The following is a 12,550-nucleotide window of genomic DNA, read 5'->3' on the forward strand; positions in this document are numbered from 1 at the left end:
GGTAGGTGATCAAATACTTATGTCATGCAATAAAATGCAAATTAATTACTTAAAAATCATACAATGTGATTTTCTGGATTTTTGTTTTAGATTCCGTCTCTCACAGTTGAAGTGTACCTATGATAAAAATGACAGACCTCTACATGCTTTGTAAGTAGGAAAACCTGCAAAATCGGCAGTGTATCAAATACTTGTTCTCCCCACTGTATATCCTCTGGCCTGTTGATGTTAATGTGTTGATGTTCTCCGTATCCATAGCCAGAATGATTTTACAGTACATGTTGATCGAACAGGTTTCCTGTTATATTCATCAGAGGTTTAGGGAGTGTGAAGTCTGTGAATCCCCCCCCAAAAAATAGTAATAAACAGATGATTAACAAAACATGCACACAACAGTATTCATACTTTAGTTTTTGTGGAAAATGTGAATGAAAAAACCTGTTTTAATAATGGTTTTCATACACATACATACCTTGTCCATAATGTAGAGGCCTGTGGGATATTCATTGAAGAGATAAGGGAGGAGGTTGGTAAATGTGATCTGCATAATAATATACCAATACCTATTGACATACCTTTGTGTGTCTCCTCGTCTGTCTACCTGCAGAGCAGTTCAGTCATCTGCACCTAATACAGCTATCCTTCAACATATTCCTATAGTCGACATATTCTAACCTCTTTGTTGATCGATATCCATTGAATTGTGTCCATTTTCTGTTTTAGAAAGATTTGCACCAACTTGATGAACCCCACCTCCTATGGGGTTCTTGAAATAACCTTTTTGGGTGTCTTAGACTTTCAGGATCTTAGAAGAACCCTTGTTGAACCCCTCATTTTGTTTTAGTGTAGGACACGTGTCAAACGTAATTGATCAATTAAGGTTAGGAGCCCCCCCTCACCTGGTTGTCTAGGTCTTAATGAAAAGGAAAAAAACAAAAACCAGCAGACACTACGCCCTCCATGGAATGAATTTGACAACCCTGCCCAAGGACCACCCTGTATATGTCACTCACAGGGTCAGGACATGGAAATAGATTGGTGGTCTGACCAACAATAATGACAATGGTGAATGAATGAAATGGTAAGAGACTGCTTCTCTCTTCTCTCTTTGATGAACACGGGAACAAACTATGATCAAATGGACAATACCAGAGAGAGGGATGAAATGCCTGGCATTTTGAAATCTGTTTAACAGTATGTTGTGATTACTTGTGCGATTACTTCGCTAGCAATTGCCAACACTAAGATTAAAGTTTGATATTTGAAAAATGTCCACTTGATTTCATCAGGAGCTGACTGGTGACATAACAAGAATGTAACTCTTGCATGGCCTGAGGTAGCACTCATTCACCCAACATTGTTATATTACAGGAATGGCAACCTGATATAACACGGCTGTCAGCCAATCAGCATTCAGGGCTCGAACCACCCAGTTTATAATGATGAATAAGGAATAAACAGAGCCGTTTGTTATTCTGTGTCCTGCACATCTATATTGACCCGGCAGGGCTTCTCTCAGTGCTTTTCTGAGCCATCGGTTGTCATTTCCCGGATGGGGTCTGTCCCCTTAATAATGTCAGCAATCATTTTTATATTTTTGCCAAAAGTGAGGCGCCTTTTTTAATTGAATAAGTGGGGGCTCCGAAATGATTCACTTTTCTCATTAAGGGCCCATATTTTGTTTGCAATTATACTGCAGGAAGTTACGCTTTGAGGTTTAGAAAGTGAACTAGAGTAAGGCATCCAATATAAAACCATCGATCATGAAATCCTGGCTGGAGGTGCCTCTGTGCAACACTTAGCTATTACAGTTCCAGCATCTTTGAACTCGATTGGTTCTCCCCAGCTAACATAAAATGTAAACGTATGTGACACTTTTCATAACCGTAACCATAATCGGATAATGTCCAAGTTGTCTAAAAAGGGGTAAAAGTTTTTGTTTTCAAATTGGCCTTAATGGCTAATAAACAGCCACATCATTAATTCCCAGAAAATGTAGTTGCGGGAACATCTGTCATTGTTAGAGCCACACATTGAGCACATACAGACGGATCATGAAGCCATGGGCAGCACCTTTCATATCAAGCGTATGGCAGGCTGTGTGCAACCTCATGGCTAGTAATACATATTTTAGTGCCATCATTAAGATTCTCACATCCTATTAGTTCTCTGAGATGCATTGGAATAGAAATCTTCAAGATGTCACACAGGGAGGGCACATTGAGAGGAAACTTCTTCAAAGGGACTCTTTCTGGATCCACAGGCTCAACACATTATCTACTCTTGGCCTTAACGAGGAGTTTGACTTAAAAACATTTTTATAGTTCCAAAATGTCCAAACTATTCTCTTGTTTTTACCCTAATTGAATATTGTCTATCATATATATATATACAGTTGAAGGCGGAAGTTTACATACACCTTAGCCAACTACATTTAAACTCAGTTTCTCACAATTCGTGACATTTAATCCTAGTAAAAATTCCCTGTCTTAGGTCAGTTAGGATAAACACTTTATTTTAAGAATGTGAAATGTCAGAATAGTAGTAGAGAGAATGATTTATTTCAGCTTTTATTTCTTTCATCACATTCCCAGTGGGTCAGAAGTTTACATACACTCAATTAGTATTTGGTAGCATTGCCTTTAAATTGTTCAACATGGGTCAAATGTTTCAGGTAGCCTTCCACAAGCTTTCCACAATAAGTTGAGTGAATGTTGGCCCATTCCTCCTGACAGAGCTGGTGTAACTGAATCAGGTTTGTAGGCCTCCTTGCTCGTACACGCTTTTTCAGTTCTGCCCACACATTTTCTATAGGATCGAGGTCAGGGCTTTGTGATGGCCATTTCAATACCTTGAATTTGTTGTCCTTAAGCCATTTTGCCACAACTTTGGAAGTATGCTTGGGGTCATTGTCCATTTGGAAGACCCATTTGCGACCAAGCTTTAACTTCCTGACTGATGTCTTGAGATGTTGCTTCAATATATCCACATAATTTTCAATCCCTCATGATGCCATCTATTTTGTGAAGTGCACCAGTCCGTCCTGCAGATAAGCACCCCCACAACATGATGCTGCCACCCCCGTGCTTCACGGTTGGGATGGTGTTCTTCGGCTTGCAAGCCTCCCCCTTTTTCCTCCAAATATAATGATGGTCATTATGGCCAAACAGTTCTAGTTTTGTTTCATCAGACCAGAGGACATTTCTCCAAAAAGTACGATCTTGGTCCCCATGTGCAGTTGCAAACCGTAGTCTGGCTTTTTTATGGCGGTTTCCGGAGCAGTGGCTTCGTTTTACTGTGGATATAGATACTTTTGTACCTGTTTCCTCCAGCATCTTCACAAGATCCTTTGCTGTTGTTCTGGGATTGATTTGCACTTTTCGCACCAAAGTACGTTCATCTCCAGGAGACCGAACGCGTCTCCTTCCTGAGCGGTATGACTGCTGAATGGTCCCATGGTGTTTATACTTGCGTACTATTGTTTGTACAGATGAACCTTCAGGCGTTTGAAACTTGCTCCCAAGGATGAACCAGACTTGTGGAGGTCTCCAATTTTTTTTCTGAGGTCTTGGCTGATTTTCCCATGATGTCAAGCAAAGAGGCACTGAGTTTGAAGGAAGGCCTTGAAATAAATCCACAGGTACACCTCCAATTGACTCAAATGATGTCAATTAGCCATCAGAAGCTTCTAAAGCCATGACATCATTTTCTGGAATTTTCGAAGCTGTTTAAAGGCACAGTCAACTTAGTGCATGTTAACTTCTGACCCACTGGAATTGTGATACAGTGAATTATAAGTGAAATCTGTCTGTAAACAATTGTTGGAAAAATTACTTGTGTCATGCGCAAAGTAGATGTCCTAACTGACTTGCCGAAACTATAGTTTATTAACAAGAAATGTGTGGTGTGGTTTAAAAACAAGTATTAATGACTCCAACCTAAGTGTATGTAAACTTCTGACTTCAACTGTATATATATATACATACACACTACCGGTCAATAGTTTCAGAACACCTACTCATTCAAGGGTTTTTCTTTCTTTTTACAATTTTCTACATTGCCAAATAATAGTGAAGACATCAAAACTATGAAATAACACATATGGAACCATGTAGTAACCAAAACCAAAAAATATTTCATATTTAAGATTCTTCAAATAGCCACCCTTTACCTTGATGACAGCTTTGCACACTCTTGGCATTCTCTTAACCAGCTTAATGAGGTAGTAACCTGGAATGCATTTCAATTAACAGGTGTGTCTTCTTAAAAGTTAATTTGTGAAATTTCTTTCATTCTTAATGCGTTTGAACCAATCAGTTATGTTGTGACAAGGTAGGGGGGTATACAGAGGTAGCCCTATTTGGTAAAATACAAAGTCCATATTATGGCAAGAACAGCTCAAATAAGCAAAGAGTAACGACAGTCCATCACTACTTTAAGACATGAAGCTCAGTCAATACGAAAAATGTCAAGAACTTTGAAAGTTTCTTAAAGTGCAGTCGTAAAAACCATCAAGCGCTATGATGAAACTGGATCTCATGAGTACCGCCACAGGAATGGAAGACCCAGAGTTACCTCTGCTGCAGAGAATAAGTTCATTAGAGTTACCAGCCTCAGAAATTGTAGCCCAAATAAATGCTTCACAGAGTTCAAGTAACAGACACATCTCAACATCAACTGTTCAGAGGAGACTGTGTGGTCGAATTGCTGCAAAGAAAACACTACTAAAGGACACCAATAAGAAGAAGAGACTTGCTTAGGCCAAGAAACACGAGCAATGGACATTAGACCGGTGGAAATTTGTCCTTTGGTCTGGAGACCAAATTGGAGATTTTTGGTTACAACCGCCATGTCTTTGTGAGACACAGAGTAGGTGAACGGATGATCTCTGCATGTGTGGTTCCAAACGTGAAGCATGGAGGAGGAGGTGTGATGGTGTGGGGGTGCTTTGCTGATGACACTGTCAGTGATTTATTTAGAATTCAAGGCACACTTAACCAGCATGGCTACCACAGCATTCTGTAGGGATATGCCATCCCATCAGGTTTGCGCTTATTGGGACTATCATTTTTTCCCCAACAGGACAATGACCCAAAACTCACCACCAGGCTGTGTAAGGGCTATTTGACCAAGGAGAGTGATGGAGTGCTGCATCAGATGACCTGGCTTCCACAATCACCCGACCTCAACCCAATTTAGATGGTTTGGGATGAGTTGGACCGCAGAGTGAAGGAAAAGCAGCCAACAAGCGCTCAGCATATGTGTGAACTCCTTCAAAACTGTTGGAAAAGCATTCCTCATGAAACTGATTGAGAGAATGCCAAGAGTGTGCAGAGCTGTCATCAAGGCAAAAGGTGGCTATTTTGAAGAATCTCAAATATAAAATATATTTTGATTTGTTTAACACTTTTTTGGTTACTACACAATTCCATGTGTTATTTCATAGTTTTGATGTCTTCACTATTATTCTACAATGTAGAAAATAGTAAAAATAAAGAAAAACACTTGAATGAGTAGGTGTGTCCAAACTTTTGACTGTAAATATTGATCACATTCTTCATGTATGACTATATATTTTTATATATTGAATGTTGATATTGTGAACCTATGTTATATATTTTTACTTCCTGTTTCAGGAAGTGATGTCACTGAGCACTGCCCCTATGTATAGGGCCTTCCAACCCCAGCTGGGATATGGATGCCTGATGAAGACCTAAGAACAAAACGTTGTTGTCCTTTTTATTGTTTATGAGTTCACCTATAACTTCAGCACCTGCTAACCACACCTGGATGTGCATATGTTATTCAGCTTTGGTATCATTAAGATTCTGCCTGAAAGAACTTAGCTCTGGAGATCAGGAATGGCAAATGTCATGTTTCCTCTTCGACAGCATTGTACAAGCAGACAATAATGATGGTGGGGCTATTTTTTATATCAAAACAAATCCATATTTTGAATCATTTTTGTCACTAGAGCAACTACTTCATGGGTAATTATAATGGATGGGATGTAACCTATGCCACAGCAATGTTGGCAAACCTACAGCGACAGTCCAGGATGCCTCACAGGCAAGGTGATTTACTTCAGCATGTGTTTGGGAACTGAGATAAACAACTGCTAATGGCTGAGCAAATACACTTGGGGACACACCCAGTAAGTCTCTTCCTAGGCTAGTCATAGCTCGTTTGGATAGAACACTGGGATGGATTAGTCTCCTCAGATAGTCTGGATAGGACACTGGGAGAGGTTCGTCTCCTCAGCTAGTCTGGATAGAACACTGGGAGAGGTTAGTCTCCTCAGCTAGTCTGGATAGAACACTGGGAGAGGTTAGTCTCCTCAGCTAGTCTGGATAGAACACTGGGAGAGGTTAGTCTCCTCAGCTAGTCTGGATAGAACACTGGGAGAGGTTAATCTCCTCAGCTAGTCTGGATAGGGCACTGGGAGAGGTTAGTCTCCTCAGCTAGTCTGGATAGAACACTGGGAGAGGTTAGTCTCCTCAGCTAGTCTGGATAGAACACTGGGAGAGGTTAGTCTCCTCAGCTAGTCTGGATAGAACACTGGGAGAGGTTAGTCTCCTCAGCTAGTCTGGATAGAACACTGGGAGAGGTTAGTCTCCTCAGCTAGTCTGGATAGAACACTGGGAGAGGTTAGTCTCCTCAGCTAGTCTGGATAGAACACTGGGAGAGGTTAGTCTCCTCAGCTAGTCTGGATAGAACACTGGGAGAGGTTAGTCTCCTCAGCTAGTCTGGATAGAACACTGGGAGAGGCAGATGAAGGATTCACAGAGCTAGCATTCAACTGAGCTGTGGGTCCTAACATGCTGACTAGACAGAGCATGTGCGTTTGCCATCGCACGCATATTGATTTTGTCCAGACGCGATCAGGAGACTCAAGTTGAAATATCAAAACAAACTCTGAACTAACTATATTAATTTGGGGACAAGTCGAAATGCATGAAACATTCATGGACATTTAGCTAGCTAGCTTGCTGTTGCTAGATAATTTGTCCTGGGATATAAACATTAGGTTGTTATTTTACCTGAAAAAAATGACATTTTTTTCTGGATCTTTGTAGAATTTTGACACATTTTGAGTCACACAAAATTGTGAGTTCTCTACTCCGACAATTAATACACAGATGAAAGGTGAAACCTAGTTAATTTCTAGTCATCTCTCCTCCTTCAGTCTTCTTCTTCTGTGGACTTTATATGGCAGTTGGCAACCAACTAAGGTGCATTACCACCACCAACTGGACTGGAGTGGGGACCTTAGTTCATCTTCCAATAACCCACATGGGTACTCTATATGCTCCTAATAACCAATGAGGAGATGGGAGAGGCGGGACTTGCAGCGCATCAAGTGTAAAAAATAGAATCAAGTTCTATTTTAGCACCTGTCTATGCAGACGCTGCAACAGCAGTTTGGATGAAATTATTGAATGACATACAGTGGGGAGAACAAGTATTTGATACACTGCCGATTTTGCAGGTTTTCCTACTTACAAAGCATGTAGAGGTCTGTAATTTTTATCATAGGTACACTTCAACTGTGAGAGACGGAATCTAAAACAAAAATCCAGAAAATCACATTGTATGATTTTTAAATAATTAATTTGCATTTTATTGCATGACATAAGTATTTGATCACCTACCAACCAGTAAGAATTCCGGCTCTCACAGACCTGTTAGTTTTTCTTTAAGAAGCCCTCCTGTTCTCCACTCATTACCTGTATTAACTGCACCTGTTTGAACTCGTTACCTGTATAAAAGACACCTGTCCACACACTCAATCAAACAGATTCCAACCTCTCCACAATGGCCAAGACCAGAGAGCTGTGTAAGGACATCAGGGATAAAATTGTAGACCTGCACAAGGCTGGGATGGGCTACAGGACAATAGGCAAGCAGCTTGGTGAGAAGGAAACAACTGTTGGCGCAATTATTAGAAAATGGAAGAAGTTCAAGATGACGGTCAATCACCCTCGGTCTGGGGCTCCATGCAAGATTTCACCTCGTGGGGCATCAATGATCATGAGGAAGGTGAGGGATCAGCCCAGAACTACACGGCAGGACCTGGTCAATGACCTGAAGAGAGCTGGGACCACAGTCTCAAAGAAAACCATTAGTAACACACTACGCCGTCATGGATTAAAATCCTGCAGCGCACGCAAGGTCCCCCTGCTTAAGCCAGTGCATGTCCAGGCCTGTCTGAAGTTTGCCAATGACCATCTGGATGATCCAGAGGAGGAATGGGAGAAGGTCATGTGGTCTGATGAGACAAAAATAGAGCTTTTTGGTCTAACTCCACTCGCCGTGTTTGGAGGAAGAAGAAGTATGAGTACAACCCCAAGAACACCATCCCAACCGTGAAGCATGGAGGTGGAAACATCATTCTTTGGGGATGCTTTTCTGCAAAGGGGACAGGACGACTGCACCGTATTGAGGGGAGGATGGATGGGGCCATGTATCGCGAGATCTTTGCCAACAACCTCCTTCCCTCAGTAAGAGCATTGAAGATGGGTCGTGGCTGGGTCTTCCAGCATGACAACGACCCGAAACACACAGCCAGGGCAACTAAGGAGTGGCTCCGTAAGAAGCATCTCAAGGTCCTGGAGTGGCCTAGCCAGTCTCCAGACCTGAACCCAATAGAAAATCTTTGGAGGGAGCTGAAACTCCGTATTGCCCAGCGACAGCCCCGAAACCTGAAGGATCTGGAGAAGATCTGTAGGGAGGAGTGGGCCAAAATCCCTGCTGCAGTGTGTGCAAACCTAGTCAAGAACTACAGGAAACGTATGATCTCTGTAATTGCAAACAAAGGTTTCTGTACCAAATATTAAGTTCTGCTTTTCTGATGTATCAAATACTTATGTCATGCAATAAAATGCAAATTAATTACTTAAAAATCATACAATGTGATTTTCTGGATTTTTGTTTTAGATTCCGTCTCTCATAGTTGAAGTGTACCTATGATACAAATTACAGACCTCTACATGCTTTGTAAGTAGGAAAACCTGCAAAATCGGCAGTGTATCAAATACTTGTTCTCCCCACTGTATATGTGGTCAACGTGGGCAATGTGGTCAGCACGTAAAGGGTAAAACAGAACACTCATGAACTAGTGGGGGATTGGTAGGTCACGTCAGGTCATGTCATCACTTTGTTTGAATTACATGATGCACTGTTTGAAATGGCCAATGAAGTGACACATCACTACATGTTATCATAATGTCTTGGTCACGTTGACATTTACAGGAAAAGGGCCAAAAGGGCATATTTTGTGTGTGATTTTAAGCAGTGTCGTCTGTTTGCACTTGCAGCTGGTGAGTGAGCAACAAGAGAGCCGCCCCCTGCTAAGCCCCTCCATCGACGACTTTCTCTGTGAGACCAAGTGCCATGGCGCTGCCCGTCTAGTGACTTCGAACACAGCAGGTACCTCCACTGACCTCCCTCTCCTCTCTGTCTACCCAGCCCCGACTGCTGTAGTAGCCCCTTCATGCATTGGCGTTTCATAACACAATGACCTATTTCAGACATAATAATAATAATAGTAATAATAATAATAATAAAGCAATGAGCACCTTTCAAACAGCCCCTTATTTACAACTTTCCGTCATGTATACCCCCTTTTATACATATCAGTTTGATCCAGAAATTTGTAGTGTGTGGTGGTGTGTTTTGTTTAACCATGGGGGGCGGGAGATGTTTGCAATTCAAATAAGATAGCTGTTAAACCCCCTCACTAACTTCAAGCATCGGCTGTCTGAGCAGCATACCGATCGCTGCAGCTGTACACAGCCCATCTGTAAATAGCCCATCCAACAAACTACCTACCTCATCCCCATATTTATTTATTCTCTGCTTTTTTGCACACCAGTATTTCTACTGCACATCCTCATCTGCACATCTATCACTCCAGTGTTAATTGCTAAATTGTAATTATTTCGCCACTATGGCTTATTTATTGCCTTACCTCCTTACTTAATTTGCACACACTATATATAGATTTTTCTATTTTGCTATTGACTGTACGTTTGTTTATCTTATGTGTAACTCTGTGTTGTTGTTTTTGTCGCACTGCTTTGCTTTATCTTGGCCAGGTCGCAGTTGTAAACTAGCTTACCTGGTTAAATAAGGGTGAAATAAATAAAATAAACAATGGAACTGTTAAAGAATTTACCTGGAAAAACAGAGCTCCATTTTCACAGACCCCATATCTGTTTTTTGGTGACAGGGGTATGAGTAACACTATATAAGTTGACTGAAGTGGATGTCATAGAGGGCCACTTTAAAGTTACATCAGGGGGATTGTATTATTGTTTCACGGTGGTCATCAATATTTACTCTACTCAATGCATAATACAAAGTTCTGACAACAAACCGCAGCAATGTTGCACGATAGCCGTATGGACACAGTCACAGAATGAAGCTCATGTAGCAGATCACCAATTCAGTTTTTACCACGTTATTAATAAGACCTTAAAGTTAAGACCTTAAAGTCAGAAGTTACGGCGGGCTGATGCCTTGCTGTGTCTTCACACTGAGTAGATTGGGATGATTTAAAATGACAGTCATTTAGACGATCGGTTCCCAACTGAAGGTCAATGGTTCCGTAGAGAGTGATTAATAGGAAACAACAGTGACTCACCTGTCAGTAATATCCACAGGTTGAGCTGTCACGATACAAAAGTCTAACACAAATTCTCAACTCTTGACAATACCAATGGACAATTTGATCTCCAATAGGCTAGAAAAAAAAAACTATCTTGCAAAAGATCCACTGAGACGTCATTGTTCTCTGAGTATCCCCAAACGTTAATGATGTAATTATTGTCATGTTTTTTCACTTATATTTTTAACTTGTGTTTTATTGTCTATTTATCAATGCAATATCCATGTACTGTATTTCAGTGTCAATGACTGCCATGTGGATATTATTATTTAAAAAAATATATATATATGATTTACACAAACATGACTTTACCTGACCACAATAAACTGCAATAAAGAACGTTATAACTGTAAGATATTATATGTTCAGATAGAATGTACACGTATCTTCACTAAAAGTAAACTGACCACAACATCCAAAAGACCATGTCAACAATTGAAATAGAAACTTTAACATGGCCATGACAATGTGGACTCAATTCAATTCAATGACTCAATAGCGAAGCTCAGAACACTATGATAGAAACAGTATACTATCCTTCGTATACATACACACAATACACGTCAAATATGCCTTCCAGCTGGCAAGACTATTTGGAGGCAACCTCATCATCTCAAGTAGCCTCAAGGTCATCTCAAGAAGACTCAAGGTCATCCATCTTGGTTTCTTTCAGGACATGGCTTTTCTCCTGACACAGATAACACTTCAGGCGACGTCTCCATCTCCCACAAGCGTTTCCTCTGATTTCTAATTGCATTCCTAATTTGAGGAGCACAGAGATATCAAGGAGCAGCACACACTAATTACCTTCAGATAACATTCAGAGGAGCATCCCGTTCGTTTGTCATAAAACAGCAGTGTGTTATTTACAAAAGGAACTACGTGGGCATTATTTAAGTGTTCTTCACACACTGCAATTGTTATTTACAGAGATATGTGTGTGCACACAGCAGGGGCTGATCATGTCTGTCATTTATCCTTTATTTAACTAGGCAAGTTAGTTAAGAGCAAATTCTTATTTACAACACTGGGTCAATTGTGCAAGGTCCTATGGGACTCCCAATCAAAGCCAGATGTGATACAGCCTGGATTTGAACCAGGGACTGTAGTATAGCCTCTTGCACTGAGATGCATTGCCTTAGACCGCTGCACCACTCGGGAGCCCAGTCGTACGGTGAGGGAAATCACAGCAATGTAATGCTGCGTCTTACAGGTAAGCTAGTTGAGAACAACTGCGACCTGGCCAAGATAAAGCGAAGCAGTGCGACACAAACAACAACACAGAGTTACACATGGAATAAACAAGGGTACCGTCAATAACACAATAGAAAAAAATCTATATACAGTGTGTGCAAATGGCATGAGGAGGTAGGCAATAAATAGGCCATAGTAGCGAAGTAATTATAATTTAGAAAATTAACACTGGAGTGATAGATGAGCAGATGATGATGTGCAAGTAGAGATACTGGTGTGCAAAAGAGCAGAAAAGTAAATAAAAACATGTATGACTGTATTAAGATGGCGTTTTATACTCCCTCACACTTTCTCTAACAAACTAGGTATAACAAATGCAAAAAAGCCACAGTTTAATACACAAAATTGTGCGTTACAAAAGGAACTACATGGACTTTATTAATTGTTCTTCACACACTGTAATTCAGCTATTACCTGACAATAAACTAGCCTTTATTTGTTTTAATCTGGTAAACCTGTCTTTGCAGGTAGCTTAGTGGTTAGTGTTGGGTTAATAACTTAAAGGTTGCTGGATCAATTCCCTGAGCTGACAAGGCAAAAAACTCTTGTTCTGCCCCAGAACAAGGCAGTTAACCCACTATTCCCCAGTAGGCTGTCATTGTAAATAAGAGTTTGTTCTTAACTGAC

General features: G+C 40.8%; 1 protein-coding gene across 4 annotated transcripts in view; it reads left to right on the forward strand.

Annotated features, from left to right (window-relative positions):
• Positions 1-12,550, forward strand: part of LOC139539469 (PEX5-related protein-like) — a 173,117-nt gene that overhangs the window by 102,151 nt on the left and 58,416 nt on the right. For all 4 annotated transcript variants that reach the window (XR_011667955.1, XM_071342441.1, XM_071342442.1 and 1 more), the window contains one exon: positions 9,318-9,429. Coding sequence is in view for 3 of the 4 variants with exons in the window: in XM_071342441.1 (XP_071198542.1) it covers positions 9,318-9,429 (112 nt within the window). In the remaining variant the exon portion in view is untranslated. The remainder of the gene's footprint in view (positions 1-9,317; positions 9,430-12,550) is intronic.

The sequence above is a fragment of the Salvelinus alpinus genome, chromosome 15 (genome assembly GCF_045679555.1).
Source record: "Salvelinus alpinus chromosome 15, SLU_Salpinus.1, whole genome shotgun sequence".
NCBI lineage: Eukaryota > Metazoa > Chordata > Actinopteri > Salmoniformes > Salmonidae > Salvelinus > Salvelinus alpinus.